General features: G+C 54.9%; 2 protein-coding genes across 2 annotated transcripts in view; one reads left to right on the forward strand and one right to left on the reverse strand.

Moving 5' to 3' along the window:
- TSPEAR (thrombospondin-type laminin G domain and EAR repeats) overlaps positions 1–15,791 on the reverse strand; it is a 111,465-nt gene that overhangs the window by 87,020 nt on the left and 8,654 nt on the right. The window lies entirely within an intron of this gene.
- LOC102759446 (keratin-associated protein 10-12-like) lies at positions 10,941–11,517 on the forward strand. Its single transcript, XM_006758995.1, has 2 exons — positions 10,941–11,114; positions 11,185–11,517. Exons 1-2 carry the CDS (start codon positions 10,941–10,943, stop codon positions 11,515–11,517), a joined length of 507 nt encoding a protein of 168 aa, XP_006759058.1.

Here is a 15,791-nt window from a genome sequence, read left to right on the forward strand (position 1 = left end):
ACTGAAGGAGGGACGCAGCCACACTCGGTGAGCATCACACTCTGATATTTATTAGGCCTTGGCTGCTGGAGGGTGCGGGGCCTGGGCACTGCGGCACCTGCCGGTGGGATGAACCGGGGGCAAGTCCCTCAGCCTGGCTCGCTGGGATCCAGTGGCCGTGCTACAAAGTGGTCTGTGGGATCCAGGAGGTCGGAAGTGAACGTCTGGACTGACTCAGAGGAGTCCGTGCAACCGGCTGCTCCTGGCCCCATAAGGCGGTGTCCTGGGAGGCCACAGGCTCAGTGAGGATGGTGTGCAGCAGGGAACCGTCTACAGATGAGGGTGTGGCAGGACGGCTGGCTGCATCCAGAGGCCTGGCAGGAGGGGTCATACACACATGGGCCTGCAGCTCACGGGCACACAGGAGGCTGCCTGGAGGCCCAGGGACATGCCGCTGGTCACCTGGCAGGGGCTGGGCACACAGCTGGCCAGGCTGCAGGAGGAGGGCTACTGGGCAACATGGGGACAGGCAGCTGCAGGCCCATTGGCAGGAGGTGGCTGAGCTGCACACTGGCAGGCACAGCAGAGCCTCATGGGGGGCACAGCAGGAGCTCCCGCAGCCCAGGGGACTGGTGCAGCAGCTGGTGTGGCACATGGTGGCAGAGGACAGGGCTGAAGTGACCCCGTTCAGCCGGGGCGAGCGTTACACCAGGTCGCAGTGTCCCTGCAACCAGCCACATGGCGCCTTCCTCGTGGCTGCCTCGCCGGGTTCTCCTCCTCTTCCCGCTTCATGTGCCTCTTCCTGGCTGAAGTGACCCCGTTCAGGCTGAAGTGACCCCGTTCAGGAAGCTCATTCTTGGCTGCAGGTCGCCATGACCCAGTGGTCCTACGATTTCTGGAACCAGAGCCCAGATTGGATAGCGAAGGGCCATCGTTGTGGGACAGGGGACCCAGCAATGATTGTCAAGGTCCTCCCCAATTTTACATACCGTGTCCTCTGTCCACATAAACAGTTACACTCGCTGCACTGGGGGTCCTCCGTTTACATGTGGAAACTCAATGATTCAGAAGGTCTTCCCAACACTGCTGGGCTCCCAGGGCGAGCGCAAGGACCACATCACCGCAATGACATAGTAACGGATGTGGCTTAGTGCCAGGTCTGTGCTAAGTGTTTTACACGAACTGTCTCCTAGTTGATTACGTATCCATCCCGCACTCTTCCAGGATGGGTGATGCGTGCCCGCCCAGTCACCGCAGACAGAGAAGCAGGCCTGCGAAATGGCTGTTTCACTGTGGAGTCCATGGTGCCAAGTAACGCTGGGGCTTTGGGGTTCTGGGATCTTCCATCTATCAGTTAGGGTTTTTCACATCAAACTTGGGGATTTTGTCCATACTTCTTCAAGACATTCATATGTCTCCATGTCATTCTCCTCTTGGGTTAAAAGTATCTCTACATTAGTTTTTTGTTTGTTTGTTTGTTTTTTAATGTTCTCTCAGAGGCCCTTTTCTTAGTCCTTTTTCCTCTTCTTCAGATTAGATACTTTCTACTGAGTGTCTTCGAGTTCACCAAGTCTTTCTTCTTCATCAGCTCGTGTGGCATGACCTGAATCAGTCCGCCTGCACCTGTGCTCTAGCACCTCAGACTATGGGGTTCCCCATTGCTCCCCAAGTGTGCCCATTTCTGCAGCAGTGCCCTCACATCCCCGGGTGCCTCTGCCTGGGACACTGCCCTTCACATCACCCAGTGCTGCTCAGCATCACCTCCTCACAGAGGCCCAGCTGCCCGCCAGCACCCCCCACTCTCTGCTGCCCCTGTTTTCCTCCCTGGAATTACTTTGTGCATTAATTTCTGCACACGCGTGGTCACTCGTTGCCCTGGAAGGCTCCTGAGGCCAGGATGGCCCCACTGCCTGCACATGGTGTGGACTGTTTGTTGCATAAACAAGTCAATTTCTGCATAGATTTTGGGCAAACTTTCTGCAAAGGGCAGATAGTGAGCATTTTGGGCTTTGCTACCACAAGGTCTCTCCCATAACTGCTCAGCAGCTTGCACCTAAGCAGCCCTAGACGCAGGGACAGGGACGTGGCTGCGTCCAACAAAGCTTCTATTCACACACGGCAACAGCCAGGTCCTTCCTGCAGACTTCGGTTTGCAGAGTCCTGCTCTAATGCCTCCTGTGCGGAATACACGCTCAGCCTACATGACTGCCTCACGTCTCCACTAAGGGCATGAGACACAAATGGCTAAAAGGACACAGTTCTCGGAGCAAGCCAGGTTGCTCTGTGCACAATAATGGCCTGGAGGAACCCCAGGAGCCCACGGAGTCAAACCAGAACACCCTGCTTACAGAGGGGACCCGGCCTCGGAGCCAAGCTTGTTTATGTGGAGCCTCACCTCTATCCACAGTCAAACTGGCCAGGGCTATGTCATATATTTTTTTTAAAAAAATGTATAGCCCAGAGAGTTGGTGCATCCAGTGGCAGATTGGAGAAATGAGGCTGTGCTCTGGGGAAATCCGTGTGCCTGCCCATGAGCTGCAGGCCCACCGTGTGCATGGCCTCTTCCTGCCAGTCCTCCGTGTGCCTCCCGTGAGCTGCAGGCCAGCTGTGTATGTGCCCGTGAGCTGCCAGGCACCCTGCTGGCCTGTGAGCTGCAAACCCATGGTGTTCATGGCTCCCTCCGGCCAGTCCTCCATGTGCCTGCCCATGAGCTGCAGGCCCGCCGTGTGTGTGGCCTCCTCCTGCCAGTCCTCTGGGTGCGTCCAGCCCTCCTGCCCCACCCTGGTCTGCAGACCCATCTCCTGTCGCATCCCTTCCTGCTGCTGACCGCGAGCCTCCTCCCCAGCTGCTCCCAGTGCAGACGGGCCACACCTGCACTCTCCCACAACCAGGCCTCAGCGGGCCTCCAGGTTCTGATGAGGCAGATGAAAAGCACTGCCCTCTGAACTCCAGAATTGCTACAACAGGGATGACAAGAACCAAGATGGTGGCATCAGTAAACGCCTGTACTTGCCACCTCCCACAGCCACATCAAAATTACAACTAAAATACAGAACAACCATCATTCAGAACCACCTGGAAGCTGGCTGAATGGAAGTCCTACAACTAGAGAAGTAAAGAAGAAAGCACAATGAGACTAGTTGGAGGGGAGCCCAGGCTGAGCAGGCTGGTACAACACCCACGTGTGCCGGTTTTTCAATCAGGAGGGAGGTTGTTTTTGTGGAAGCTGCCGGAGAAGGGAAAGGGTCCCAGCCCCATATCAGACTCCCATCCCAGGGTCCAGAGCTGGGAAGAAAAGTCCCCATAACTACAGGCTGTGAAAACCAGCAGAGATTGTGGCTGAGTGCACAGACATGGGGGGGGGGTCACCCCCAGCTGCTGGGGTAAGTCCCAGGATGTTCCTATTAAAGGGCTGGCGCACAAACTTACTTGGATTCGATACCACTGAGCTCCAGCACCAGGTGGCTCTGGGGGACCCAGACACATACATGAAGGAACTGGGCTGTCTGGCATCCGGGCAGGAATCCAGGGGTGGCTTTCTTCCAGACAGGGGTGCTCACAAGGCTCATTGTTCCCACGCCGGGGTCTCCTCTGTCGCAGGCTGACTGGCAGCCATATCAGCGTGGCCCACACTGTTTGTTCTGCCCAATCCAATTTGAAGCCCCACCCAAGTGGTATGCAGCAGCTTTTCCAAATGAACCGCTGGTCCTGGCTCAGGCTCTGCTAAAATCTCTTAAACAAGCTGCAGCTGGTGGCAGCCCCAAACCTATCAATAAAAGGTCCAAGACCTGGCACTAGCACCAGCCTGCCTTGATTCACAGCTGGGCATCCAATCCTACACGGTAGCTCTCCCACTGTAGTCACAGCTGGTCCTCCCAGCCAATTGGCCTGGAGGTCAACTCCTCCCACAGACGCCAACAGCAATCGAGGCTCAGCAACAAAACTGCACAAAGCCCACACAGGGGTGCAACTAGAGTGCCCAGCTGTGGTGACTGAGGAGGCTGAGCCACTGGGTCCTACAGGACACCTACTACACAAGGCCACTCTGCCAATTTCAGGAGACATAGTAGCTCTACCCAATACACAGAAACAAACACAGGGAAGCAGCCTAAATGAGGAGACAAAGAAACCTCACAAATGAAAGAAATGGAAGCAAGCAAACTATTAGAGACAAAGTTCAAAACCATGGTCATAAGGTTACTCAAGGATCTTCATGAGACTTTCAAGGATCTTAGTGAGAATGTCAAAGACATGAAAGAGGACCAGTCAGAAATTAAGCACACACTAACTAAATCAAAGAACAATTTATAGGGATTCAACAGTAGAGGATTCTAAGATTCAAATCAATGATTTGGAATATGAGGAAGCAAAAAATACCCAATCAGAAGAGAAAAAATATAAAAAAATATCAAGTATAAGAAGCATCTGGGACAACCTCAAGTGTACCAACAGCAGCATTATGGGGTGCCAAAAGGAGAAGAGAGAGCAAGCAAGATATTAAAAACTTATTTGAAGAAATAAAGACAGAAAACTTACCCTACCTGGTGAAAGAAATAGGCTTACAAGTCCAGGAAGCACAGAGAGTCCCAAATAAGAGGAACCCAGAGAGGCCCAAACCAAGATACACCATAATTAAAATGCCAAGGGTTAAAGACAAAGAGAGAATCTTAAAAGCAGCAAGAGAAAAGCAGTTAGTTATCTACAAGGGAGCACCCATACGACTGTCAGCTGATTTCTCAACAGAAACTATGCAGGCTAGAAGGGAGTGGCAAGAAGTATTCAAAGTGATGAATAGTAAGGACCTACAACCAAGATTACTCTACCCACCAAAGCTCTCACTTAGAATTGAAGGTCAGATAAAGAGCTTCACAGACAAGAAAAAGTTAAAGGAGTTCATCACCACCAAACCAGGATTATATGAAATGTTGGAGGGTATTATTTAAGACGAGGAAGAGGAAGAAGAAGGGGAAGGGGAAGAACAGAAAAAATATGAACAATAAAATGGCAACAGATACATATATATCAATAATCAAATCTAAAAATCAAAATAAATGAACAAGAAATCTAATGAACAATATTAACTAAATGGGTGAATATAATGGAATCAGAGGCATGGAGACATGGAACAGACTGATGATACTCAGAGGGAAGGGCAGAGGGTGGGGCGGGAAGAGATGACCTAAAGATCTGACCTATGGAGCTCGCACCCGACCCACCTCCAGCTCGCAGGCTCCCTCAGCTCGCAGGCTCACTCCTGTGGTATCATTAAGTACTCCCAGGGTGTGATTAAGTAATTAAGTTCAGGAGGCTCTGGGAGCCACCAGGTGCCTGCCCTTGAGGTTTTCACGGAACCAGCTGGGCCAGAGCCTCCGCTCTTGTCCAGGGATGATGCTGGCAGCCTGGGCTCCTCTCAGGCCCCCTACAGCCAGCCCCCCCACCCCCCCGCCAGGCTGCTGTGGCTGCCATGACAGGAGTACCGCACCTGCTTTGCCTCGCCTGAGCTCAATCCCTGATGGCCGTGATGCCATTGCCCCATTTTTTTCTTTTTTTTTTTTAATTAAATCTTTATTGTTCAGATTTTTAAAAAAAGATCTTACCTATGGACACAGACAGTAGGGTGGTGAAGGTCTGGGGTGGGGCAGGAACTGGGTAAAGGGGAGCAATGGGAGGGGGCAAGGGGGACATCTGTAATACTCTCAACAATAAAAATAAATAAATAAATAAATAAATAAATAAATAAATAAATAAATAGAATTGCTACAACAGGGAGGGCAGGAAACTCTCACACAAACTCCGCCATGTACAGAGTGGAGCCTGGCTGTCCCAGGGAGGAGCAGCAGGAAGCCTTGCTCTCTAAGTCCCAGGTGGACTTATCTATAATAATAAAAGCATAATATGCTAATTAGACCAGATGTTCTCTCGGACACCCTTCCAGATGAAGCCAGGGCTGCAAGGGAAGCCTGGGTCCCGGGTGCCAGAGGGAAGCTGGTGCCGGCAGCTGGGGGAAGAAAGGCCTATTCTTGCATGAATTTCGCGCATCAGGCCTCTAGTCCTATATAGTAAAAGCCTAATATGCGAATTGTCCCCTTTACCAAGAGTTCAACAGCTCGCTATGACATATGCTGACCACTGGGGGCTGGGGCATGGAACATGGCGGGCATCTGTGATGCAGCGCTGGCAGCAGGTGACAATGGAGGCACTGCTGGCCCTGATGAGTGTGGGACCATGGCGGGATGGTGGAGTAGGTGAGCGGGTGGCGCCAGGCCAAGGCGGATGCGCGCAGGGCCCAATCACCCCACAGTGGCGGCGGTGACTCCCAGGCGCTGAGGGAGCTGGGAGCGGGGGGTGGGGGGGCGTTTGGGGTGTTGGGGGCCCAAGTGCTTCCCAGGGCCCAGAGATCAGCTGGGACCTGTCCTTCCACACCAGATGCTCACGCTTCGATAGCTGGCCAGGCCTAGGGACCATACCCATGCACGAATTTCATGCACCGGGCCTCTAGTTTAGAAAATAAAACCCCACCCTGGCACTGGACACTCCAGCTCAGAGACTGCCCTCTACACATGGGCTTTCTTTATTGGACTGGCTTCATGGGGCACCCAGAACAGAAACAGGGATGTGACATCAGCAATAACAGCAAACAGCGGACATGTTGCCAAGACACAAGGCCCGGGTAATAAAGGCCACCCTGGGGGAGGAGCCTCCAGGCCAGCCCCCTCCCTCGCCTCCCCCACCACCACCGTGTGCCACGCTCGCTGCTCCCAGGTATAACCATCTGCCGTCCCTGTCCCTGCCTGCTGCTCTCTCATGGGCTGCGGGAGCTCCTGTTGCTTTCCCCTCCCTTGTCTGCTGTGCTGGCCCGCGGATGGGTCGGCTGCCTCCTGCCAGCCCGCCTGCAGCCCGGACTGCTGCCAGCCCGCCATGTGCGAGACCTCCTCTGGGGTCACCGTGGCCTGCCTACCTGTCTTCTGCTGCACCCCTGTTTGCTGCTGATGCTGTGGCCGGCACACCAGCCTCTCCCTGGTCAGACAGCCAAGCTGTGCCCTGCAGGGGAACACCCTTTCCAGGCACCATCACTGGTCTCTGATTAATGACACGGTCTTTGCATGGCTCCTACTGGATGACTGAGCCAGGAACCACCTGATGGCTGGTTAAGACGCTGACTAATCTGGCATTCTCTCCTTGGATATCGCCGTTAGCACCCTCCCCTGGGGCGAGAAGGGGTAGTGCATCCTCCAGAAAGAGGGTCTGGGATGAAGGGCTGGGCTGGCCCGTCCTCCTGAGGATGGTGAGTGTAGCCAAATCTGGTGCCCACCTCTGTCCTTCCTGCAGGCGGCTGGCATGCCTCTGCCCTGGGCCACACCTGTGAAAGAGCACTCAGGGGCAGGGCCGCCGCCGGGAGACGGACACTGAGACAGCACAGGGTGTGGTGACAGCCCAGCCATGACCCTCTCCACTCCCCAGCAGCTCACTTCTCCCACGGACCAGCTCTAGGCACCTCCCTGAGCAGCATGCTGGTATGCTGGCCTCTGCCATCGGCTGGCTGGGGATGCCATGGTTCCCTAAACAATAAAGAGCAGGACTCCAGGCCCTCCTGTCTGACCACGTTTCCCACGCACCTCCGCACCGGCCCAGGGCGGACAGCCGTGAGCTGGGACGGCAGAGCCCAGCCCAGTCCAGTGGGGGGCGAGGTGGCTCTCAGTGACCACACCGGTCAGGGTGAACGTTCAGCTGAAGCAGAACAGAGTAGCCCGGCTTCCTGCATGGTCTGTCATCCTGGCCTTCTCTCAGCCTGTGGTCTAGCAGTGGTGTCTCGCACACTGTTGGACTCACAGCCTTCTCCTTCGCCTTTCCCTCATGGAGGCTGGCATCTGCCTCGCCAGGGGCTCAGTGCTGTGCTGTCAGGTGGAGCTGGGTGTGAATTGCAGCTCTGCCATCTCCATAGCCACCTGGGGCACCGTCTGCCTCTCTGTGACCTCAGTGTCCCCACCTGACACAGCTAAGTGTGTCCGGAACAAGGACACGTTACCCGTGCTTGGCTCAGGAGCTTGTCATGTTCAGTCGGACACCATTTATAGATCCTGGCACGCGTTTTCTAGAGCCATGCACACCTTCAATCTGAGCTTTTCAGAGTTAACATACATCATGCAAGAACCTCACGTGTGAGCCCACAACCCCAAACACAAAACACATGAGAACATGTACGCACACAGGCCAAGGGTCATAAGAACAACAGACGTTCCAAGGACTCCTTGAGGTGGGAATCTTGACCACAGAATTGTAAATCGGGTGCTTATGAATAAAAAATAGAATGGGAGCCCTAGCCGGCTTGGCTCAGTGGATAGAGCGTCAGCCTGCGGACTGAAGGGCCCCAGGTTCGATTCCGACCAAGGGCACATGCCTGGGCTGTAGGCTCAGTCTCCAGTGGGGTGCGTGCAGGAGACAGCCAGTCAATGATTCTCTCTCATCATTGATGTTTCTATCTCTCTCTCCTTCTCTCTTCCTCTCTGAAACCAATAAAGAAATATTAAAAAAAAAATAGAACGGGAAACATAAGAAAGGGACAAGATACCCTCTAGAACAGTATTCTCAACCTGTGGGTTGCGACCCCTTTGGCGGTCGAACAACCCTTTCACAGGGGTCGCCTAAGACCATCCTGCATATCAGATGTTTACATTACGATTCATAACAGTAGCAACATTACAGTTATGAAGTAGCAACGAAAATCATTTTATGGTTGGGTCACAACATGAGGAACTGTATTGAAAGGGCCAGAAGGTTGAGAACCACTGCTCTAGAAAGATATATTGGAGAGAATCCAATACAACTTCTAAACGTAAAATATGTAAAGTCATTGAAATAAAGCCCACTGCCTGGGTGAGATGGACGATTAGACAGGCTGCATGGAGTTTGCATGAATTAGAATGCTGACCTGGAAAATTATACAAAAACAAGGTATTTTTTAAAAATTAAAAAGTGGCCAAGAGACTTGGAAGATAGAAAAGGTTCACTATTCAATTAATCGACATCCCAGAGGAACAGGCCAGGGAGACCCGGGGAAAGGCAGCATTCGGGGACGTAGATTGTTTCCCGGGAATGAGAAAAACACGTACCTCTGAGTCACAAAGCGCAACACACATGAGAATAAAGAGAAATGCCAAGGTCCCTGCAGTGGAAACCAAAACACTCACGGGAGAGGACGTGTTGAGAGGCACCAGAGAAAGGAACCAGAATTACCATATGACCCAGAAATTCCTCTCCCAAGTTAATACACACAAGAACTGAAAAAGGGGACTCAACTCTTCCTGCAACCTTACTCTCAGTAGCCAAGAAGTGCAAACGACCCAGTGTCCATCACGGAGGAATGGATAAACACGACCGGGATGTCCACACAGTGGAATATAATTCAACCATGAAAATACAAGAATGTCTGGTTCATGCTACAACACACATGGACCATGAGGACATTATGCTAAGGCCACACTCCAGGGGCCTGGCCCCAACTTGGCTCAGAATCCCTTAGGGTGCCAGGGCCCCCACATCTGAGACCCCTTTCAGCTCCAAGTCCCCGGCCCCCAAGGCGTGCCAGCTCATTGGTTTATAAGAACCAAATGTGCAACCGGCAGGACGTCTGCAGCCAGTTGTTAAACCACTATTGGCCTGAAGTCAGCCCCCGCGGGAATATCCATGCCACCGTCACTGGCCACCCTGCCAGTTCACTTCAGAGGGGCCAGTCCACTCGTCAGCCCCTGCTTCTCCCACTGCCTGTGGGCATCAGGCTCCCTCTGACCCTGGGCACCGCCAAGCAGCCCCCCTGACTCTCAGCCCCGTCCTAGCCATGGGCCGCAGCGTTCTCAACACAGAAGGCTCTAGAATGTCTTTGTTCTTTTTATTTTATTTTTCGATTACAGTTGACAAAAATGTCTCTGTTCTCAACTTTACAAACCACTTGCCTCCCGAAAGGAAACCTCCCAGCCTCCTAGACACCCCCGCTGGGTGGTGGCTTCCCCTCACCGCCATATTGTCCACATTCCTCCCTGCAGGTAAATTAATGCTCATTTCCTCAAACTCCATTGAAGAGGCTCCTTTCTCAGAGCTGGCCCCTGCTCTCCGGGCACCCGCGGTACCTTTCCACATACACCTCACACCGCAGCTCTAATCCAGCTTCTCCCGCCCCCACCCCTCCCACAGAATCCAGACTTCTGGTGGCTTTCCCTGTCTCTCTGTTCTCTGGGGAGCGGAGTTTATAGTTAAGGACACAGGCCGCTGGGTTCCGACCCAGGCTCTTCTACTTGCTAGTGTGGCTTTCGTGCAAGGTATTAGCTGTGCCTCAGTTTCCCCATTTGTAAAGTGGAAATAACAACAGCTCCTACCTCACAAGGCTGTTGTGAGGGTTGTGGAGTTAATATTTATGAAGTTGCTCAGAATAGATGCTGGCATAGCCAGAGCTATTATTGGAGTGTTTGCTAATACAATAAAAGTCAACACAGCTCCCAAACCATTCATTGCTGTGGATGCAGGAGAGAATTACACCCCTAAATAAACAGGATATAAAAAAAGAACAAAACATGCTTATGATTCAACTGAGCATTGAGAAATAGGAGAAATAATAGTAAGAAGCCCCAGAAAGCTGCTCAGAGGGGGGCTGTGAGGAACACCTGGCCCTCCTGTGTCCATGCCCAGGTCGGCCCCAGTGGGGAGGCCTCCCCTGCATCCCAGCTCTGTGGGCCCCTGGCCGCCAACCTCTCAGGGGTTTAATGAGCTGAGCAGTCATGGGTCTATGACAAGCGTCCTCAGGGACCTGCTCCAGCAACAAGGAAGCACAGCTCTTCTGTGCCCTCGTGACGGGACAACACACACCGCTGAGCCATATAAAAGCCCGACTACCCTGAGCAGCTCACACAACCTCACAACCACTCCCTCACACTCACACACTCACTCCCTCCTCCAGCCTCTGCCCCACCATGGCCGCATCCACCCTCTCCATCTGCTCCAGCGACCTGAGCTACGACAGCCGCGTCTGCCTGCCCCGTTCCAGTGACTCTTGTACCGACTCCTCCTGGCAGGTGGACGACTGTCCAGAGAGCTGCTGTGAGCCCTCCTGCTGCGCCCCCAGCTGCTGCCAGCCCACCTGCTGTGCCCCCAGCTGCTGCCAGCCCACCTGCTGCGCCCCTAGCTGCTGCCAACCCAGCCCTGGTCCCCACCCAGGCCCTCATCTGTACTCCAGTGAGCTGTGTGTCTAGCCCCTGCTGCCAGGTGACCTGTGGGCCCAGCCCCTGCCAATCAGCCTGTACCAGCTCCTGCACGCCCTCATGCTGCCAGCCGTCTAGCTGCCAGCCCTTCTGCTGCACCTCTTCCCCCTGCCAGCCGGCCTGCTCTGTGCCCGCCTGCTGCACACCCGTCTGCTGCAAGCCCCTGTGCTGTGTGCCCGTCTGCTCTGGGGCCACCCCCTGCCCAGCCCCCTCATGCTGCCAGCCCACCTGCTGCCTCTCATCCTGCTGCAGACCCTCCTCTTGCATGTCTGTCATCTGCCGCCCTTAGGAACTCCTGAGGTGCATGGACAGCCCTTCGTCCTCTCAGCCCAGGAGGATGGCCCAGGCCCACTGCCAACTCCGCCTGGGACCCCAGGGCTCAGGAGGGGGGCCCTGTCCACAGTGCAAGCCTCAGTGGTCGCACCGCCTCAGAAGCTGCTTGGAAAACCTAATAAACTCACCTGCATTTAACCTTGATGGCACTTGGCTCTCTTTTGGCCATTTCTGTTCGAATTGCCGGCCAGTCCCCACAGAGGCCGGGCTCCTGCCCTCACTGCCCTGCCAGACCCCAGCTGCAGGCGCCGTACTCTGTCCCTGCCTGTGCTGGCCTGGCCCCTGGCTCCCATCCCGCAGGACCTGGGCCAGGCCAGGAATGGTGGCCTCGGTGTGGGCAGCCCCCTTCCCAGGATCCCATCCGGCAGTCAGTCCTCAGGCACTTGGCAGTGGCCAGTCCTGGGCATCTCCCTCAGAAGCCCCCTTAGAGGGAGGCTCCCTGCAGAAGGGCCTGGCAAGACATGGGGTTCAGTGTCTCCCCCATGGAGATGCAGCAGCCACTCTGCCAAGCCTGGAGGATTGGGGTTAGGCAAGACTGTGACCTGCCTCCCAAGCCCTCCAGCCCCACCTTCCTCCTCTCGCTGCGGAACCTGCCCCAGCATTCTGCTGGGATCACACAGTTCCCGAAGTCTCCTCCCACATAACAATGATAAATAAAGCCCCAGCTGTCCTCCCTCCCGATCGGTGATACCTGCACCCCTGCAGAGGGCTGCCCCATTTCTCCCCTACTCACCCCTGCACCACACTCTCCTCCCTTCTCCCGGGGCCCTGTCCCTGCTTAGCCCTCAGCCCCGGGAGGTGTCCCTCCTGCCCCTTCACTCTCTGCCGGTCCTGTGCCCATCACCCGCCCACTTCCCTAGGGTATGGGGACTTTGGGGACTTGGCTCTTTCTCCTGACACACCCCCAGGGCCTCTCCCAGACTCAGGGCACTTACACCTTCAGACGGGAACTTCCTCCACACTCACCTCTGCCAGTCCACCTACCCCTGCCTCAGAGGGGGCCCCTGCCCAGCCCTCGGGACTCTGCCCCCACTCCCCGCCCCTCACACACCATCCGGTCCTGCCACTGAGCCTGAGGTACTTCCCGTTGGTCTTTGTTCCCCTGCTTGCTGGACGACTCTGGGCAGCCCAGACAGGCCGGGTCCCAGCTCTCAGCGCCCCAAGGCTGCCGCTGCCAGGCTCTGGGGTGAGACCTCCCCGGCAGAGCCGGTGTTTGGGGGCTCCCAGGGGCACGTGCATTTTGGGAAGAAAATGAGCCTTTGTCCAGTAGGAGATGCCGATCTGGGAGAAATGATGGCGAATCTAAAATCCATGTGGCCGATGGAAGCACAGGAAGGCCAGGGGCCTTGCGAAGCACCCAGTCAGCACCAAGCACTGAATGTGTCTAAACCCCCACGGCCCTCGCCGGTTTGGCTCGGTGGATAGAGCATCGGCCTGTGGATTGAATAGTCCCGGGTTCCATTCCGGTCAAAGGCACACACCTCGGTGGCAGGTTCAATCCCCGCCCTGGTCAGGTGCGTGCAGGAGGCAACCAATCAATGTGTCTCTCTCACATCAATGCTTCTCTCTATCTTTCCCCCTCTCTTCCACTCTCCCTAAAAAACAAAAATCAATGGATAAATATCCTCGGGTGAAGATTAACATAAATAAATAAATAAATCACACACAATGGCCTGGGTACACTGGGGCCCCATCTTGTTGAAGAGGAAGTGGGGGCCCACAGTGACCTGCCAAGGTCAGACACACCAAATCAGGCAGTGAGAGTGAGGGGTGGGTGGAGCAGGAGAGAGAGACCATGTGGGGCAGGTGAGACATGGAGTGTTTGCAAAGAGTGCTGCCGTGGGCCAAGAACGTCCCCAAAGACAGCCTGGTCCTAACTCCACACCTGTGGGTGTCACCTCTGAGGAAGGACTCTGCAGGCTGACCAGAGGCTGCTGGTTAAGTTAAGAATCTCGAGATGGGAGACAGTCCTGGGTCAGCCAGTTTGGCCCCTGGGGCATCACACGTGCGCTTCACAGGGAGAGAGACTGCACTTCCGTCTCACACAGACAAGGAGGCAGACGCAGAACCAGAGGCAGAGCTCGGAGCGCCGGCATCACGGCCAGATATGCCCGGAGCTTCAGCAGCTGGAAGCGGCGGGAAAGACACCCCTGGAGCCTCCTGGTGGTGGCGGGAGGGCTGCGACACCTGGGGGTCTCAGCTCAGGAAACGGCACAGGTGGTCTCCAGGGTCTGAGAGGACCTTTATCGGTCGGTTTAAACCATCAAGTCTATGGTCAATTGTTACAGCCCCAGGACACAAAATCGAATGTACAGTCAGCCTCGCCGAGCGTTGTGGAGAGGTTCTGCAGTTTTAAGTGAAATGACAAATAACAAAGTCAACTTAACCACAGGCACTGAGACAAACAAGAATTAAGTTCCCACGGCATCTCATCAACGTTAGAATGAGAAATATCATTGCTGGAGGACCTGCTGTATATGACAAATTTTGCATGATACATATAGCTTTCATGCTTTCTTTTTTAAAAAAATATATTTTTACTGATTTTTTACAGAAAGGAAGGGCGAGGGATAGAGAGTTAGAAACATCGATGAGAGAGAAACATTGATCAGCTGCCTCCTGCACACCCCCTACTGGGGATGTGCCCGCAACCAAGGTACATGCCCTTGACTGGAATCGAACCTGCAACCCTTCAGTCAGCAGGCCGACGCTCTATCCACTGAGCCAACCCGGTCAGGGCTAGCTTTCATACTTTCTAAGGATTCTGGTTAAAATGTCATTGAGCCCAGCCGAAACCGGTTTGGCTCAGTGGATAGAGCGTCGGCTTGCGGACTGAAGGGTCCCGGGTTCGATTCTGGTCAGGGGCATGTACCTGGGTTGCGGGCACATCCCCAGTGGGAGATGTGCAGGAGGCGGCTGATCGATGTTCCTCTCTCATTGATGTTTCTGGCTCTCTGTCTCTCTCCCTTCCTCTCTGTGAAAAATCAATAAAATATATTTTTTAAAAAAATAAAAATAAAATGTCATTGAGCGCAGCTGGGTGGCTCAGTGGTTGAGCAGAAATCTATGAACCAGGAGGTCACGATTCAACTCCCGGTTAGAGCACATACGCAGGTTGTGGGCTCAGTCCTCAGTAGGGGGCGTGCAGGAAGCAGCCAATCAATGATTCTCTCTCATCAGTGATGTTTCTATCTCTCTCTCCCTCTCCCTTCCTACATGTGTCTTGACCGCCCTGCCCTTGCCCACAGCATAACCCCGCCAGCCTGAGCCACAGCTAGAGGAGGAACAGCACAAAGCCACTCATCTCCAAGCTGCACCTGTCTATCAGGCCACAACCCGAGGCAGGGACAGCTGGCGCCAACCACAGGCAGAACTGGCCACAACCCTCCCCGTCTCTCCATCATCTACAAGAACTCGGTGACAATGCAAGAGAAAGGGGACCACATGCCCCAGAGACAGGGACTCCCATGAGGAGCCATTCCTGGGACCCAGAATCCAAGATACCCTCCCCCATCACCAGGTCCCTGTGATGAGCACTCAGCAGCCCACCCTCTGTCCACCTGCCTCAGCTCTACCCAACCTGGTCTCTCAGGCCCACTCAGCAGGCTTGGTCAGGACTGGCCACCCAACCTCAAGCACAGGCCGGACTTTTACGAGCTGGCCAGCATCTCCTAAGAAAATAAACCAGCCCTAATGAGGGTTCCCCAGGAACAGGCTCCAAACAGCAACAAGGAAGGGAACGCGTGGTGAGCTTCCTGCTGGGGCAACACACACACAGAGGAGGGTATAAAAGCTGACAGCCCTGGGCACCTCACACACTCACACTCACACTCACACACCTGCACCCTCCTCCCAGCTCGCCTCCAGCCCCACCGCCCCACCATGGCCACATCTGCCCTGTCCGTCTGCTCTAGCAACCTGAGCTATGGCAACCGCGCCTGCCTGCCTGGTTCTGGTGACTCTTGCACAGATTCCTCCTGGCAGGTGGACGACTGTCCAGAGAGCTGCTGTGAGCCCTCCTGCTGCGCCCCCAGCTGCTGCCAGCCCACCTGCTGTGCCCCCAGCTGCTGCCAACCCACCTGCTGTGTCCCCAGCTGCTGCCAGCCCGCCTGCTGTGTCCCCAGCTGCTGCCAGCCCACCTGCTGTGTCCCTACCTGCTGCCAGTCTACCTGCTGTATCCCCAGCTGCTGTGCCCCAACCCCCTGCCTGACCCTTGTCTGCACCCCAGTG

Source organism: Myotis davidii, unplaced genomic scaffold, assembly GCF_000327345.1.
Source record: "Myotis davidii unplaced genomic scaffold, ASM32734v1 scaffold1476, whole genome shotgun sequence".
Taxonomy (NCBI): Eukaryota; Metazoa; Chordata; class Mammalia; order Chiroptera; family Vespertilionidae; genus Myotis; species Myotis davidii.

Coding starts and splice junctions, on each gene's coding strand:
- LOC102759446 (XM_006758995.1), top strand. CDS start 10,941: ATGGCCGCATCCACCCTCTCCATCTGCTCCAGCGACCTGAGCTACGAC. Junction 11,115..11,184: donor GCTGCCAGCCCACCTGCTGT/GCCCCCAGCTGC, acceptor GTCCCCACCCAG/GCCCTCATCTGTACTCCAGT.